Source organism: Hippocampus guttulatus, chromosome 1, assembly GCF_054856545.1.
Source record: "Hippocampus guttulatus isolate MCC_2025c chromosome 1, RoL_Hgut_1.0, whole genome shotgun sequence".
Taxonomy (NCBI): domain Eukaryota; kingdom Metazoa; phylum Chordata; class Actinopteri; order Syngnathiformes; family Syngnathidae; genus Hippocampus; species Hippocampus guttulatus.
In genome coordinates, this window is record NC_141261.1 from 27,286,799 (window position 1) to 27,304,813 (window position 18,015).

The 18,015-nt window shown below is 41.2% G+C and overlaps 1 protein-coding gene across 14 annotated transcripts in view; it reads right to left on the reverse strand.

Moving 5' to 3' along the window:
* Positions 1 to 18,015, reverse strand: part of rap1gapa (RAP1 GTPase activating protein a) — a 96,538-nt gene that overhangs the window by 39,807 nt on the left and 38,716 nt on the right. For 10 of the 14 annotated variants that reach the window (XM_086124018.1, XM_086124010.1, XM_086123916.1 and 7 more), the window contains exon 3: positions 4,414 to 4,507. Coding sequence is in view for 7 of the 14 variants with exons in the window: in XM_086123916.1 (XP_085980042.1) it covers positions 4,414 to 4,507 (94 nt within the window). In the remaining 7 variants the exon portion in view is untranslated. Of the gene's footprint in view, positions 1 to 4,413; positions 4,508 to 7,400; positions 7,683 to 7,729; positions 7,917 to 18,015 lie in introns of those variants that run through there. The other 4 variants (XM_086124002.1, XM_086123970.1, XM_086123952.1 and 1 more) reach the window with 3 other exon arrangements.

The window sequence follows — 18,015 nt, forward strand, 5'->3', positions numbered from 1 at the left end:
TGGTTTGTCCTCTCTGTTTCGAAACTGGTGTCGTTGAGAATCCGTTTTTGTGTCTGCGCTATTGTTAATTGTATTGTATTGGGTAGTAGGTATTTTCTCCCCTTGTACTGTTGTGTACTCCTGTCAGTTATCCAGTTTCATTTCCAGTGTTTTCAGTCATTTTGTCCTTCTTGGCATGTAGCTCCTCGTGTGCTTTGCCCATCCACTCGTTTTCTTTTACTCACAATACTTTGTTTTCCTCATCAACTGTTTGTTCATTCCCTGTATTTTTCTTCCCCACAGTGCATGTGCACCCTGGGATACACAAAATGGTTTGCTTTTCTTAGATGGCTCTGATATTTTGGATCTACATTCTTTGGACATAATCCTAACAGAAATAGCGCTAAACTGCTTTTCACATTTTCAATTGTCCTGTTTTTTTTTTAAATTATATAGGATTCATGGCCAAAACCGCACTGCATTACGCCCATCAGGGAAAGACACCTATACTGTCGCTCAGCTGTACATGTCTTCATTAAATGTGAGCAGCTATTTCAAGCTGGTTGTACCAATGATTCTAGAAGGCTGAATCTCGATCACTCATTCCAAGCAGAACTGCAGCTAGGATCATCTTTGTCGTCACAAAAATTGCATCTTATAGACCCGTTTTGATCTGCATAGAGCCGCTGGCATCTATCTTGTCTTGACACTCCACACACGTTGCTTTTAATGCGTTTATCATGAGGAGGCGTGAAGAATGAGGACCTCGGTGGAATATTATCGCATGAATAAAGCAGCAACCCTAAGACCCACTGGGGTTAATTGCAGATTGACCCGGTTTGCTGTAGGCTCTGATTAAAGTGGTTACAATCAATGCACCCATTATCACACTGTCTTTCCGCATCCTCATCAAATAAGTACATGTTCACAGTATGCATCGGTGAGGCCAAATCTTAAAATGTAACAATAACTTAATAGCATGGTTGAGTTCATGGGCTGCCTGCACTTGTCTGAGGAGAGCCTCATTTTTATGTAACTTTACCAGGGAGCTGTCATTGAGAAGCATACATCGTGCAACATTTTCAAAATCACAAAAGGATTGGAAAGACACAGGCATGGAGTGAGAAGCCCTGCACACAACCATTTTGAAAAATATACTCCCAAAACATTTTGGACATGGACTCTAACAGTCCTATTTCAGTCAACTACAACTTTGTGGAAGAGCAACAGTCTGACAGAATATGATCTACTTATAAAAGAACTGAATACAGTGAGGCAAATCTTCAGGGGATCATTTTCAATGGGTTTTGACAGTATACAGGCAAGTCTGACTGATTTGTGTGTTGACAGTGTAATACCACGTTGGGTGCTGTGTTTCTATGTGTTGCTGCTCCATGTCTCTTAAGTAGCAGTTGTTTCAACACCCCGTAAAGTCAATTCAGAGATCTGTTTCAAAAAATATATGTTTGAAGATAATTGGAAACTGTCACCATTTGATAAGTGGCATCTTGGCACCCATAGCCTGTCAGTAGCACCTTGTCTTTAATATTAACAGGTGCACATGACAACAGCTAGCTTCTCTCTATTTCTATCGCAAAGACAAAATGTCGAAAAGATTTGATCATGTCACTCTTCGATTATCGTGTCTATCTTCATTAGTGATCTGCAGCAAATTGCAAATAATTTATACATCAAGTGCATCTTGATTTGATGGCCAAACACTTACAACTGATCAATCTTATGCCACACTGCTGCCACCTGGAAGTAGACTGAAAAACTATACCAGAAAGTGAATCATAATACAAAGTCACCGTAAATTTGGTGCAAAATTAAATCTAAGAGTCAATGAAAATGAATGAGATGGTTGAATGCTAATCATGAATACTATTGCTTTGGGAAAGAATAAACTCCCAACAAGTTCAATTCAGCAAAACTGAGAATTGCAGATTTTCTTTTAATTTTTTTCCGACAAATGAATGGCAGAGACTGTCACAAAAAGCTTTGCTGGGATGCTGGCGTCACCTCCATGCAGGTAGCCGACACGTCGAGACGAGACACTGCAGGAGCTAGCGATAGCCAGCTTTGCAATACAGTACACACCCACTGGCTACTGCTGCCTGCTAAACACATTGCTATTTCGCTGCTAACTCAGAAGTCACGGCATCATTTCGCCTGCATGGCGGCAAATAAGCTACACTTCTTCCAAGTCTCGCTCTCACGAAGTGATTACAAGGAGTAATTAACAGGAGAGCCGGAGAAGCCATGCTAATTGCTTAGCTATCAGAATGTTATCGTGAAAGACTGGAATTAAAAGTGCTTGGGTGACTGAGTACACTTCACAGAGGTCTCTCTGGAACCACATTAAAGCGGAGCGTGTCCGTCTTTGATCAGCAAAATGGCAGGCAATTTAATTTAAGTGTCTGGAGAGAAAATTAATGACAAATAATGCTTCACGCATCACAAAACAATAAATGTTACGGCGTCCTGTCAGACAGGCAGGAGGAGTGGCCTAGAAGATTATAGATCAATATTTTAATATTGAAAATAAGCATTTCAGAGAGTAGATGCATTTAGGATATTTAATATTTAAAATATCACAAATGTGATTTGTTTTGAGATCTCCAGAATACAGTAAATGTTTTCAAAAGTACATTACACTTGCGCTCATTTTTTCATTTTATTTTTTTAATTAATCCACTTCTCTGAACCGTTTTTTATGTCTCTTAGATTGATATCCACATTGGTGAACAAATTTGTAGGCTACTGTGCTTCTGTTTACATTTGATAATTTTATATAGCAGCAATACTGGATGCATTTCTCATTTGATAAAAGTATGTTTAATGTCACTTAAAAATAATGTGAGAAAAGGTCAGCAGTCAAAGAGTGCTGTATATTTTTATTTGTAGAATAACTGAAAATATATCCTGTTGTATCATTATTGTGACGTAAAATGGCCTGTATAATGATCAAAGATTTTTCTCCATATCACCCAAGACTACTTTGAATAGGACATACGGGGGGGGGGGGGGGGGCAAACAAAAAAACCCAACTAACTAAATGATCTAAACCTTGAAGGCTTCTGGGAATCACTTTAGGCGTACTTGGGCACTCCGAAATAAATGTGACACAAAAGTCCCCAAATCTCTCCTCTAAAATCAGATTAACTGTCGGAGGAGCCTACAGATGGCACCAAGTCCATCAACATCATCAGGAATGTGAAACAACTTGATCCAAAAGTCTTTTAATTTTTCTCCCTCTCTTCCCGCAGCTCTTCTTAGATCAAGTCAGTCGCGTAAGCCCCTTTCCAAAGTTGGAGGGACCTTATGAAATCAATCCAACGCGAATGAGATTGTATCCTCTTTTAATCACCACGGAGCTCAGCTCTTTCACGCTCTGCGTTCCCAAAATATCCCTGGCAGTTTTCCCACGCCAGTCGCTGGTTATTAATGATAAGACGTACTGTCTGGCAGCACAACGACGAGGAAATGGATCTGATATGAAGTGTGACGCTTGAAATAATAAATACACTGACGAGCCAAAATTATATGTACTGTATATGCACTAATAAAAGTTTCAATACCATCTCATCCTAATTAAAAAAAAAAAAAAAGGAAAAATGATTGCTGACACTAAATTTTATTCATATGATCTATTAGTAAAGATTTTAATAAGCTCGCTGCTCAGAGCTGCATATCAAATATTTATTTTTTTAACACTTTTAAATTGGGTGACTTAAATTTAACGGTGCTTATCCTCACACAAAACATTCCTCTTTCAAATCACCTTTCCTAGTGAAATGAATCGAAATGCTACTAACCCATTACAGACAGAGCCGCAAAAATGATAAATAAAAAATAAAAGTGAAAATAGTGCTCTTTGAAATTGTACTTTATAAAAAAAAAGGAGTAATTACATTGGTAAACAGAATTAATTAAAGAGTTTGAGCATCATGATTTAATGCGGCATTCTGCTGATCCTTCTTGTGCACCCGCTTTGGCCATTGGGAGGTCGCATCAATCATCGTACCTCTTCCACTTTTCCTGTAAGAGACTCTGCTATATTACTCACTCTTCATAGTGGATAAACATGCCTGTGAGTATTGTGCGGTCTTGCATCTCTGCAAATACAGATAATAACTGTGAGCATCTCTTGCATTGTTAGCGTTAAACTAATCAGGCTTTCCAAATCTATGTGATTATTTGCCAAAACGCTGCTGTCGGGGAGGTGCGTTGATTTCACTAACGCCTGACAGCGTTCATAAGTTTAGTTTGAACTTGAAAGTCAACGCAAAAAACAAAAACAAAAAAAAAAATCAGCCAAATGACCGATAACTTCACAAAAAAGCTTAGCTGGTTGTGTCATTCCTCCCTCCAGGCACCAGTGTAGTTCAAATGAACTCTCTTGTGTTCTATTTGCTTATAATGGCCGCCTACCTTCTGGGTTGTCACGGCGCTGTGCGCAAGCTTTGGCTGGAACAGCTGAGGCTCTAGTGCGCCACAAATTCTGGGCTCACTCCCATCATGTTTCCTGCAACGGGAATCAGACGCAAGAGAACATCAGTCAGCAGAGTAGATCGCGATCGGGTCAGCTAAGACGAGATCGCTCTCATTTAGCAACAGATGGTAGTCAGCAACACGCACATGTCTGATTAGGTGCTTGTTTTGGTTTGGTCATGGCAACAGATACAAGTTAATATCTTAAAATAGCAAAAGCCAACGAGGCACGACATCAAATACAATTGACACTTGAAATATATGGATTGCTAATATTATACACACAATCATTATTCTAGACTTGGCCTGCTGTGTAGAAATCTGGGGATCAACATGCAAAACTTACAAAACAACCAATATTTCTTTTATAGAAAACAGCTTTGAAAATCATTTGTGACAATCGCTATGGGAATCCCTCTGATCATTCTTTAGAAAGTATATGGTATTGAATTTCCATTATTTATTTGGTTTTTAAATTTTACAACCAATGTACAAGGCAAATACAAATATAATTGAAAAAAAAAAGAGGAAGCAACAACAGGTTGAAAGGCACAGGAGGACCAATATTGAGAATTAAAGTGATGGAAATGAGAATTGCAGTGAAAGGTGCGAAGCTATGGAACAACAACCACGAAACAAAGGAGTCAAGCTCATCTACTTCAAAAGCTCATAAAATGAATAAACTAATTCAGATGGCAGTCTGCAACATAGGTTTAAAAATATTTAGAAAACTGCTGGATTTCTTGCAATAGAGAAGCTAAAAGCAAAATTTGAATGCCCTCAAAAAAGGGCAGAATATATACGATATTTCATTCAAATTTAGTTTTTTATATTAGCATGTCTGTTCTTTGTTGTTAAATCCATGACAACAATATTGTTCATCCATGTATGCATGCAATTTATATAACTCAGTCCACCCGACAAAATTCAATCATGCAAAAAAATGTAGGATGACAAACATGAATGAGGAATGAACTGAAACAATCCTTTCATGACTAAAACCATATTGCATGCTTTCAATTGAGCCTGATGCGTTGCATTCTCTTCATGCATGACTTATTTATTGTTAGCTCCAAAAAAAACCCAAAAAAAGACATGATTCGCAACAAATACGGACACAGCAAAAGGCTATGTTTTCAAACACCACATCTGCGTGCTCAGAGGGTGACATGCACATTCCCCGAACACAAGTAAGCGATAGCATTGTCATGAATCCTCGGCTCTAGATTCAATGTCAACCACGGTGGCTCTGGCCTCACAGATCCACAAATCAATACCCGATGCTCCATTGACACTGACAAGAGCAGAGTTTCGCACGGCGGCCTTTCAATTTGTTCCACTGATTGAGTTCGTCTCAAACACGCAACGCGCTCGATCAGCGTGGACGTGGAATCACCTCGTTGTTGAGCTCACGCGGAGTGGGAAGTTTAATTACCGCTCGTGCGGATCTCAGTAGCCACTAATGAAGCTAATGTATGTAACGGTTGTCAAAGCATAACAGACATGAATCAAAGCTCCATGCGCTGAGAAATGCTCCTTCGCACGTTCAAATAGTCAATGCGCCATAATGGACTTCCCTTGAAACAAATCAGTTCCAGCATGATAGACAGCTGGGTGACACAATACAGCCCCATTCGAGAGTCTCTGAGGATGTAAATAAAAAAGCTGCTCCTCAGAAGGCAGGTGATGAAGGCGAGCATGTATCGTCAACATGCAGCAGGCTGTTGAACAACAAGTGCAAATTCTGCTTCATTCAGACAAGATGAACCCAGACTGGAGAGAAGCACAAAGGACGCAAAGAGGCATCGGCTGTCCTGAATTATAACACACCCAACGGCCACACCATTATGACAAGATGTGACAATCGCATAACCATCAAAAATAATCTACAGTGAATCGCAACATCAGTGGAACTGAAAACGTGTAAACTAATAGAAACACTTGCTGGATAAAAACAAAGTTCAGTACAACCTGTTTTTGTTTTTCTCATTTTCGTATTGTACAGTGGGCGTTTTTTGTACATCTGTTCAGTTTTCCTACCAAAAAATAAACAAACAAACAAAAAAAAAGGTGGGTTGGCCATTAATTTGCCAGAATTCATATGAAACATTTCAGAAGTTGTGTAAAAAGCATTTAACAAACAGCAAGACAAATTCATTTCCTGTTTTTAATCCTCACTTAAAACATTTTCTCAATTTGAAATGTTGATTTTATTTGTTTGCCTTTTACTTTTTTATTGTCTTATTTTTAATGTTCATATGTGTTTATAACTGTGTATAGTACATGTGTACAAAAATATACTAACCCTGGTTTCTTCACAGAGCTGGCTAAAGATGCAGTCCGTTCTGCTGCTTCTTCTGCATAGAACTGCCTGCAAGCTAAACTAAAATTGTCAGACCTTGTTGAACTTCTAGAATCCAAGAACTTAATAGCATTGTCATTGTCAGTGTTTTTAAATCATGCTCTTTATTTGTACAGCTTTGTAATTATTGTATGAATATTTATGTGTTATGTCATGTAAACTTCTTGCTGCCCCTTTGGTGAGGTTGCTACTTAAAGAGAGAGTTTATATTTCAATAAGCTTTTTCCTGGTTGAAGGTTACCTAAAAATTATGTGCAGTATTATAGATGGATATTTTTCCTTGTTTGTAAACACATTCCTTATTTTTCTTATTTGACATGAGAGGCTGGAACAGATTGATGCAATTTCCATTCGTTTAAATGGGGCAAAATGATTTGAGTCACAGAACAAATTAAACTCACACCTCAGGGCACCACCGTGTGCATTTGAAGGAGCTCTCAGTGATGTGTACAAGAATCTGCACAACCGCAATGTACCCCCATAATACTGAAGCTACAGTTCATTGAAAGACCTGCGCATATCTTGCCAAGAACAACAAAAACATTTGACCAGAGAGGATACTTACAGGACACTGCGTCTGCTTCTGTCAGTCCGTAAAGAGACTCATCACGTCAAGAGTGAGGGATTTTGCCCACTGTTGCGCAGCACACAGAACCCACACTGCACTCCGCACACAAACACACACACTTGTACAGTGAGCACGTACTGTCCAACCTCCTGCAGCTCAGCAGCAATAAGCCACAGCTTCATCCCAACAACACAACAAATTACATAATACGGCCCAGCTGGTAAGCGGCCGCGCTAGGAAGTCCCAGCATGGCGTCTGGATGCGCTGACGTCATCGGCGTGCGTGTGCATGTGTGTGTGAGAGTAAAGTGGAGCAGCCAAACTTACTGGCGGCATGGAAAGCTCCCTGGGAAGGGTGCGCAGTGAGCAGATGACTCACAGCCTTTGTCTCGCTCGCTGCAGTTAAGCTCTTGATTCAGGCTCGCACTTCTCTTTCCTTCCAGTAGGCGTCACGGCCGTGTTCCATCCGCACCTTCAGCTCACTTACGACGTCCACATGCTTGGCTCTGAGTGGACTGAGTGGAGGGAATCTTCTCCTTCCCGCCCTCCCTCTCTGTTTCTCTGCGTCCTCCCACTCGGTCTCTCACGTGCACATATGCACTCTTCGCTTGTCACTTCCTCCCTCTGTCTGCTCCCATGAATCATGTGGTCCACGCGAGCAACGACGACGCTTGAAAAACAGGAGACTCTCCCCCACTGTGCTTTCAAGTGTCGATGGAACTCTTCCGCTCACAGTGAGGAAAGCGGGCAAGGCTGATTAGACTGACGGGGCATGCCATTGCCAGTCAGCTTGGGCAGTTGCCGTGGCAACCGCATCAGCCAAATGATGACGGGGCTTTGGATGTAAAACCCCAGCGGGCATGTTTACTAATGTCGTGTCTTGTTCAATATGTTCAAAGGAAGAGCAATAAGCATGCCTGCAAGGTTTTCATTGATCTAAAGCGCAGGTGACAAACTGGCTGTTCGGGGCGTACACAAGACAAACAAGGTTTGGAACCAGTTCATTGCACCAATCGGCACAGACCACAATGTGACTTTACAAAATGTATTTGTGATGTGTGAACACTAACTGGGGATTACAACAGTATGTGCGCCACTGAAAACAACACAATAATCTGCTCACTTGCCAGAGCTTTGAAGCAAACAGTATTATACCATTAGACAAAGTCCAACAGCCACATTAGCTACAATCTGTTTCGGTATTCTGGATTAAGGCAGGGAAGGCAAAGTGCTGTTTTGGATCATAATCCCTCGTTCACAAACATTCCCTCGGTGAATTTATGTTCGTAATGCTATCAGCGAACGCTTTGACTTCTTTTACGCTTGCGCTTGGACATAAAAAGCCAGTCATCTGATGAAAGAAGATGACTGTTCAAAATTGCGCCAGCGCGAGTGGCTGCCTCAGTTACGCACACCCAATATTGTCTTGGTTTTTGTCCTTTTTTTTGTCCTTTCGTTTGTTTTCTGTGAGGACATGTGCGTGCCAACAAAGTCCTTCAGCTCCTTCAACAATAACAAGCCATGGTTCACTGCCGAACTCCAACAATTTAGAAAAGCGAAAGAGGCCGTCTTTAGAAGCGGAGATCGGGCACTGTACAAACATGCCTGAAACCATTTGGCAAAGGAAATTAACATTGCAAAGGTAAGCTATGCAGAGAGGCTGAAAAAACCGTTTACTGCTAACGACTTCCACATTTTCCAGCTTCTCCCTTCAGGTAAGCGCTATCGAACCATGCGCACCAAAACCAACAAAAAACAAACAAACAGCTTCTTCCTTCTTGCCATGAACTCCTTAAACAGAAACTCAAATCTAGTGTTCTGGAATAAATCTGAAACAGCTCCTGACAACCGTAGAAAACGAATTAAACAAATTAAAAAACTGGTTCGACAGAAATAAATTGTCACTTAACCTGAAAAAATGGAAGTTAATTGTTTTTGGCACAAGACCAATCAAACACCAAGCTAAAATTATGGTAAACTCAATTGAGATAGAAAGAGCGTATGAAACCAAGTTTCTCGGATTAGTAATAGACTCAAAACTATGTTGGAAGCCACATATCGATAACGTAAAAAGAAAAATAGCCAAAACCGTAGGGATCCTCTACAAAACCAAGGAAGTGCTAAATAAGAGATCTTTGTACACATTATACACTTCATTATTATTACCATATATGACCTACTGTGTGGAAATATGGGGAAATGCCTGCAAAACAAACACACTCCCTATTCTCAACCTACAAAAAAAAGCAATTCGAATTATTAATAGATCAAAATATACGGAACCCACAAATCCACTATTTATCAAATTAAATACGATGAAATTTTATGACCTGGTTGACTTTAAAATCGCCCAATTAATGTCCAAAGCACACAATAACCTGCTCTGCCAAAACATTCAGAAGTTTTTCGAAATTCGAGAAAGCAGCTATGATTTAAGAGGTACCAACTTATTCAAAAAACTCAAAACAAGAACAAACATCAAGCAAAGAAGTGTATCTATCAAAGGTGTTAATCTGTGGAATAATCTCGAAACGGACCTGAAAATGAGTACATCGCTTGCTGAGTTCAAAAACAAATTCAAAAAAATAGTACAAACAACCTACATCAATCAGAGTTAAAATGATCAATTCTAAACATTAAATATAATGATAAATCAGAACTAAGTTGATAAATAGAGAAAGGTATTGAAATATCCATTATGAATACAAGAGAAAATTGACACAAGAGTGTCAGGGTGTGGAAGTATATAATCCCGATACAAACCAAAAGTTGTAAAAATATCACGGTTAAGGGTAAAGTATGAGCCTTAATGGAGACTTCTTTCTTCTTACTTTTTTCTTTTCTGATTGATATAAAAATGATTTATTAGATACAATCACATAACGGGGTAGGACTAGATAAGTTTTTTACTTCTTCCTACTCCCTTGAACATAATAACTGTGTTGTATGAAGATTGATTTCTTTCTTTTTTTATCTACCTTATTTTCTGTCAAATTATTACTGTATATATGTTTTATGTTCAATAAACAAACAAACAAACAAACAAACAAACTCCTTAAACAGAAACTCAAATCTAGAGTGTCTTTTCGCATTTTGCATACCCCTGTGGAACAATATTACCGCACTGATCATTGTAGCGCCAGCTTGCTACATTAAACAATTGTCATTGATCAATATTCTACAGCATCAGACACTTTAAAGCGCTCAAAGATTTCTGTATAATTGCACACCTAAAGTTGTACTAATGTACACTGTAAAGTTGTACATTTACTGTGACTGGTAACTTAAAAATGGTTATCTGCCCTAACTGCACAACCGTCACAGTATTGTATTGCACCACTGCTCACTTTATCTCTGCTCAATGACTCTGAACATTGTCGCACAGCTGTCATTGGGTGCAAAATGGTACTTTTACATTACGGAAAGTCTTTCGATACTTTTACGTGATGTCCTTGTTTAATTGAGTAGTTGCTTGTTATTGCAATACTAGTGTAGCCTGTACTACCAGAGACAAATTCCTTGTGTGTTCTACATACTTGGCCAATAAAGATGATTTTGATTCAGATTTGGATATGTACTACCGAAATTCAGATTAGCACAGAATGGCTTTCAAACACACACATCATTGCAAATAGGTTTATCAAATCAATGTTGCGTGCATTTAAAATGAGGCCCTGTGAAATTTGACATGATGGAAAAAGAAGAATCAGAAAAGAGCAACAGAAAGTACTTGTTGAATTGGTTGTTGTCAGGGGAGATACAAGGGCAGGAATTAAGAGCATCCTCCCTCAGTAAATCCCCTCCAGATGGCCCCTCTGGCACAAATTCCACACCACATTAGTCTACTCATATTGGGCTGTGGTCACTCCCCTCGCCTTCCCAACACCCTTCATCCCCTGAGGATTGCTGCGGCTGTACTTTCACCAAGCTGCCTCACTAGAAGTGAGGCAGTTCTAAAGAACAATATGAATATCTACAACTCATCAACGAGTTAAACATTGAGCTTTTGTGGCCTAAGATTTCCAAGTTTGGGACGACAGCTAATTATGAAACTGTGATTTTCCGTACACTTAAATGTAAACACTGGATTCATGTGAAGCCAGGTGTATTCCTCTTCTTGAAACTTAGTTGTCCTCCACTTGAAAATTAGTCACTTTTGATTGTTGGCTCTTTACTTTGTCATCCTCCTTAGATGACTGTCTGGTCTGAGCTTTTTATCGATTTTGTTTCTGAATCCAATCATGCCCGTGATTTCATAGTCAAAATTTATGATTTTGTGTGTTCCCTGTTTAAATACAAGGTCAAGATGTAAACCGTAATCCTTCATTAACTGGCTTGAAGACTTGAATTGGCAAGTGGCCTGTTTCTCTCTTCACAACACCACTAAAATGTCTTCAATAAAATTCGCTTATCCTCACGAGCGTGCTAGAGTCTATGCCAACTGTCTTCAGACAGTAGGCGGAGGACACCCTGAATTGGTTGCCAGCCAATCGCAGGGCACGCACAGACAAACAACCATCCACGCTCACACTCACACCAAGGGACAATTTAGAGCAAAGGTGTCAAACTCAAGGCCCGGGGGCCAGATCTGGCCCGCCATATCATTTGATGTGGCCCGCGAAAGCAAATCAAACATATTGACTTCTATGATGCTTACTAAAATTTGTACCAACATTTCAAATTCTTGTATGTAATATATACGAGAGCTATTTTATGTTTTCTTGTTACCAAAGCCCTCAATACAGTAACTTAAACGATAGTTGAATGAACCATTATTCTTGACTTCCATATATGGTTTCACAGTCATAAGGGCCCACCAAAGGAACCGGTAACTATAATGTGGCCCGTAACAATAATGAGTTTGACACCCTTGATTTAGAGTGTTCCATGAACCTGCCATGCACGTTCTTGGTGTCAGGGTTCTGTTGTTCGGCCTGGCCAGTAGGTGGCAGTCCGAGCTTATTTTCTGGTTGCACACCTGCTGCCAATCTTGTAATTAAGGGGCGTTGTATATAGGACCCTTCGGCTGTCAAAGGGTTGTCGGAGTATTGTTGATTGCATTGCTACTTCCACGCTCGTTGACCTTTTTCTGAAATCATTCTCGTCGTGTTTTTCGCTCTAAGCTTCTCTGTACTATTTATTCTGCTCGGCAGACTTTTATTTTATACATTGGATTTTTCACGCGTGTTTTCCTATACGTTTTTTTTCTTTTGCATACTCGGTTCTATTTTTGTTCCCTTGCCTTTTGGATGCAAGCGCTTTTTGTTAACCATTATTATTATATACTGTACATTAAACTATTTGTTTGTTACGGAGATCTTGTTGACATCTGCGATTATTGGGATCCAAAACCTTATTCGGCTCGCCCAAAGTCATCACACTTGGAATGCGGGAGGAAACCGGAGTACCCAGAGAAAACCCGCACAGGCGCAGGGAGAACTCCGCACAGAAGTGCCGGAGGCGGAATCGAACCCTGCACCTCTGCACTGCGAGGGCGATGCGCTACCCAGTCGACCACTGGGCCGCCTACACTGTTAGAATGCAGTCTAGTTTTCCATAGTCAGGCGAATGTGGTTGCGTTCCAAATTTAGTTTTGCATAGCGATTAAAGAGCATATTTTAAAAATTGCGGCTTGAGGCAGACAGTACACTAAAAATGTAAAAGCAATTACTATTGTTTTATTTTTAAAACACATCAAAATGCTTCATCTACCAAGATCGGTTCAACTGCTTTCCCCTCGCTTCTTATGCATTGGACAAATACATCTTCTTACACAGAGAATTGATTCAGGTCGACAGTGCTTCAAACACCAGTCCAAAAAATACCAATAATGTCCATGCATCCATTATGCGAACCGCTTTATCCTCACGAAGGTCACAAGTCATGTCCGTATTTTCTCCGAGTAGACTGTGTCATGCTCAAATCACAACACCTGTTGTCTCTCACCAATAGAATCAAACAGCACACAAATACACACCCAAGAATTGACCTTTTCTCAGACTGCCCAAATGTATCAGCACTAAGCCCCGTAGCACGCGGCCAAAGGGAAAGATAATTGCCTGTGGTGTAACAGTCAGGCTCTATGAAGGTGGTGGTCATCAGGGGACAGCTGAAACCACACTCCTTTCAACTGTTGTCCAAATACCACTGCGATGACCTGGAAAAATGAATGCTACTTTATCTTTCTTATGCCTATAAATGTTTGAGTCACAAAATTATATCCGCTTTATCACATGGTTGCACAGGGTGCAAGGCGGTCTCCAATGCCACATGTCACATGTGCGGCTGATGACATCATCCTCAACTGGAGATCATACAGTTTACCTGTATAAATCCACACTGTGTGTTCCAATCTCATGCACGGACCGCAGAATTAATTGCTGCTTCCGCATTGTCAAGCACTGTGTGAACCTCGACCTCCATGATTTTAAAGGGAATGAGGGAAGGAATGGGGGGAGCCGCTTCGATTGGCCAGGAGACGGCTGTGATCTCTCCCGGCGCAAACACCCTCTTCTCCACCTGTGCGAGTCTCGGAAAACACCAAAAGAAAATAAACTCCACCCGTGTGCAGTTGGACAGCGCTTTGCACTAGACCTGCGCTGGGCACAAAAATAGGGACCTTTATGTCCGTAAGTGAGTACAACATCATGCTCAGGCTTTGCAGGTTTTCAGTATGTATAGCATGTAACATGTAAAATGTATTTCAAAGCAAGTTTTTGAATTCACTCATTCTTACTTCAACAGCTGTTTGAAGTCTGTTTACAAGATATGGTAACAAAAAAGGCAGTACGATTTGCATGTTTTTTTTCCTCCCACGTTCCAAAAAAATTCATGGCAGGCTGATTGAACACACTAAATTGTCCCTAGGTGTGAGTGTGAGCGCGCATGGTTGTTCATCTCTGTGTGCCCTGCGATTGGCTGCCAACCGGTTCAGGGTGTCCCCCGCCTACTGCCCGAAGACAGCTGGGATAGGCTCCAGCACCCCCGGCAACCCTAGTGAGGATTAAGCGGTTCGGAAAATGGATGGATTTAAAAAAAAAAAAAAAAAGCACGAACAATTAAACCGAAGTAGAGCTAAGATCGGCCCTAAAAAAGTCGAGCCCGACCCGAACTGGCCCGAGGGTATTTAAGCCCGACCCGGCCTGAGCCCGATCACTTAGCTTGATTTGAAGGCCCGAGCCCGAAGCAAACCCGACATTTCATATTTTATTTGTGAGGACTCAGGAGGAGGAGGGGTGATTTCTGATAACAAAGCCTTTCTTTTGGAACGAAATCTAAGTTAAACAAGACTGTATAAACATTTACATCTTTTATATTTCTGTTTCTGAAGAGGTTACATTAACCGACAATTTTCTATCATTGACGGATTTTTTTTAAGAGTGGACGGGGAAAATTTAAGGCCGTTTGTCATTTTGACGGGTTGAAAATTGGGCCGTAAACTACCGCAGCAGTACATCCTTAACTCATTTACACCCTTTGACGTATAAATACGTCAATTAGCGCATAGCCGTTCCCTCCCCATGACGTATTAATACGTCAATCACGTGTTTTCATGGGGGAGGGTGCAAGAGAGTCCGATGCAACTTCTCACCACAGGATTAGGCTTGACGGCAATGTTAAATAGCAAAAAAATGGCCATCGGGTGGCAGTGGTGCAAAAATCAACCAGGATCACGGCGCAGAAGTAATAGAAAGGGCGTACAGTGAAGGAGGGGCGTATGTGGATAGTGGATTGGAACATGAGCAACTAGCAACGATGGAGAAAAGGAAATAACTAACTAAAAATGATTTTTTTTCGGTATAAAAGCGTCCCCGAAACAAAACAACAAAGGAGATGGTGTTTGTGTGGAAGAGAAAATGACGCTTCGGTCACTAATCGAAAGCAGCACCCGTCAAACGAACGTCGGCCTGCACAAACATGGCGTGCTACACGCAGCCCGCATAGCTCACGCCGAGTTTCGAGTTCATCTGATGAAGATGAACTTGATCCACGTCAGCGATCATCGCTTGGCAGAGCATTTTGTACCTCCCGATGCCCCACATCGCCCACAAGTCGTCTCCCCGGCGACTTCCAGCGATGACGGCAAAGAGGCTGCATTGCTTCGCATGGCCGACGCCGGGCACACGTCAGCGATTCGTTGGAATGGTCTCGTAAAGACGACGGCGAAAACGGCGAATACTATAAATTTGTCAGTAACACTAATCATTTATGTACGGTTGATGCGTCTCGTAGATGTGGATGAAAATATGCGCTGACTTGCATGTCGCCATAGGTTAAAAAAAATAAATAAAAAACAGGACACATTTGGTCCGCTCAGCTCTGCTAAAACCACCAGTGTTAAATTCATATTCCATTTCATTTCAAATTGGATGCTGAGCAACGTGGAATGAATGGTGTAAATAGCAGTGTGCGAGCATGTACTGTATGTGTGTGTGAGAGATGTTGAAATGTAAGTGGAAAGCAACAATAAAAAACAATAGAAAAATAAAAGTGTGGTAATTGTACATACATCTATACATTACAGATTGTCCAACCAGAAGCCAAAAGATGACGACTCCTCGCTTTGGTGGTGGAAAGAAAGGTAAATAAAATTATTGTACCTCACTCTGCAGCAAGATATATTTGCAACTTTTTATGTTTCTATAATTTATAGGTCGTGCATCTGGGCGTGGTGGGATGAATCGATGTGGTGACAAACTGGATGGAAGCCAAAAACCATCTTCTCCACAGCTGCACTTTTGTTCATAGTTCAATAGTTTTGTTGTCTGCAAATAAATTATTTTGCTACAAAAACATTATTTGTAATGTTCTTTTGTAGGAGGAACACATTATTGAGGTATTATTGAGCTGCCACAAAAGCAAAAAATAGTGTAAAACTTGAAATGATGCTTGAAATGCATGCTTTTACAAAAAGCTCATTTTCTCTGGATTTCTGCAGAAAATCGGCCTTTCCCATAAAACTTAGCAGTTTTCTAATGCTGATTGCCAACGAACGGAGAAAGATAGAAACAAACTTTTTTTTCTGCTGAAAGAAGAGAGTCTCACCTTTCTTTTGACAGGTTGCATGTATATATAGCCATAGAACAGAAAATTCTGTGGGCCTTGCAAATCAGTCAAAATTCAGTAAAATGTGAGGGATTGAGGGGGTTGCTCCAGTGAAAAGGGGTGGTATTCAATGAATTAAGAATCTAGCGCGGCACTATATGAGAGAGAAGCAGAGAGACAAAAAAGAATAATGATGGGTGGATCATAGACAGAGACAGGAATGAGTTCTTTGAATTGTCTTTGCAAGAGTTTAGTACAGTACGTGTTGTGATGAGGCGACTTCTATTTTTTTGCGAACCACGGTCTCTCGCGGCCAAAACTATTGACGGCCTCGGAAAAAAAAAAGTCAGCGAGAGAGGAGCCCGACCCGACCCGAACCTGAACCAATGATTTCGGCTCGGGCTCGGGCTCGGGCAGCCCGATCTTACCTCTGATCTGAAGTATGAAGAGACAATCACATGTGTGCTTCCATCAAAATGACAGCAAAAGCAGGTATTTATTTGTTATTCTTGTGCATGTTTATTCTTCCAGCGGCCTATAATACCAGCCCACTCATCTCTAACAACATACCCAGATTTCCTCTGCAACAAATCCTCCGCCACCCTCATCATCACACTGGAGAAATCTCATTCATATACGTGTGCCTTTTGTACAATAGACACATGGTCGCCCTGTTTTAAATCTCGCAAGTACACATGCATCCTGTCAATCAGGTTGTCATCGATACACAAAGACATCTGCATGTGTTGACACAGGATTGCGGGGAGTTGCTGAAGCCTCTCCCAGCTGACTTTGGGCGGAAGGCAGCCTACACCCCGAACTGGTCACCAGCCAGTCACAGTGCACAAACAGAGAGACAAACAACCATTCACACCCACATCGTCACGGTTTTCTGGAAGCAGAGGATGCTTTACTTGACAGTGACGAGCAATGACGGGGGAAAAAAAAAGAAAAGAAAAGCACAACAGTCAGTTAAAAATAATATGAAAATGTTTCCTCATTGCATCATCCTTCCAACAAGCCGCTGTCATGTGGCCTTAAGGATTGTTTAGGTTTAGGACATCTACTGTTGCACTCTATAGCTGGATGGCAGGTGGATTTGGGAGTCAGTCTGAATCAGGGGCACGCACGCTTGTCACTTTGCGTCTAAATTCGGTCAGTCGGCAGGGGACACACACAGCAGACATTTTGCTCCAGCCATCCTTGACACTTAACTCTCCCCTTTGGACACACATAGTAGTAGAGCACATGCAGGCAAGCTGACACCCAGCACAAGCTTTGCAGATGCCCGCGCACATGTCAAGACAGAAGGTGATGCTGAGTAACAACTGATGAGATTTCAGTGAGCAGGAGGGTCTGTAGTGTTTAAGTCAAAAGAGGCTGCCACATAATAACCACCCACCGCACAGTAGCAATGCCTCACAGTGGAGAAACACCAGGTGAGGCACACATTGTCCAAGGGCAACTCAAGCAAAGTTGCAGGTCCTGACGGCATCTCAGCTGGCTCGAGTCTTCACCAAGATTTCTAACCAGTCAGTCGGCCATCATCACACGACCCAAGCAGAACA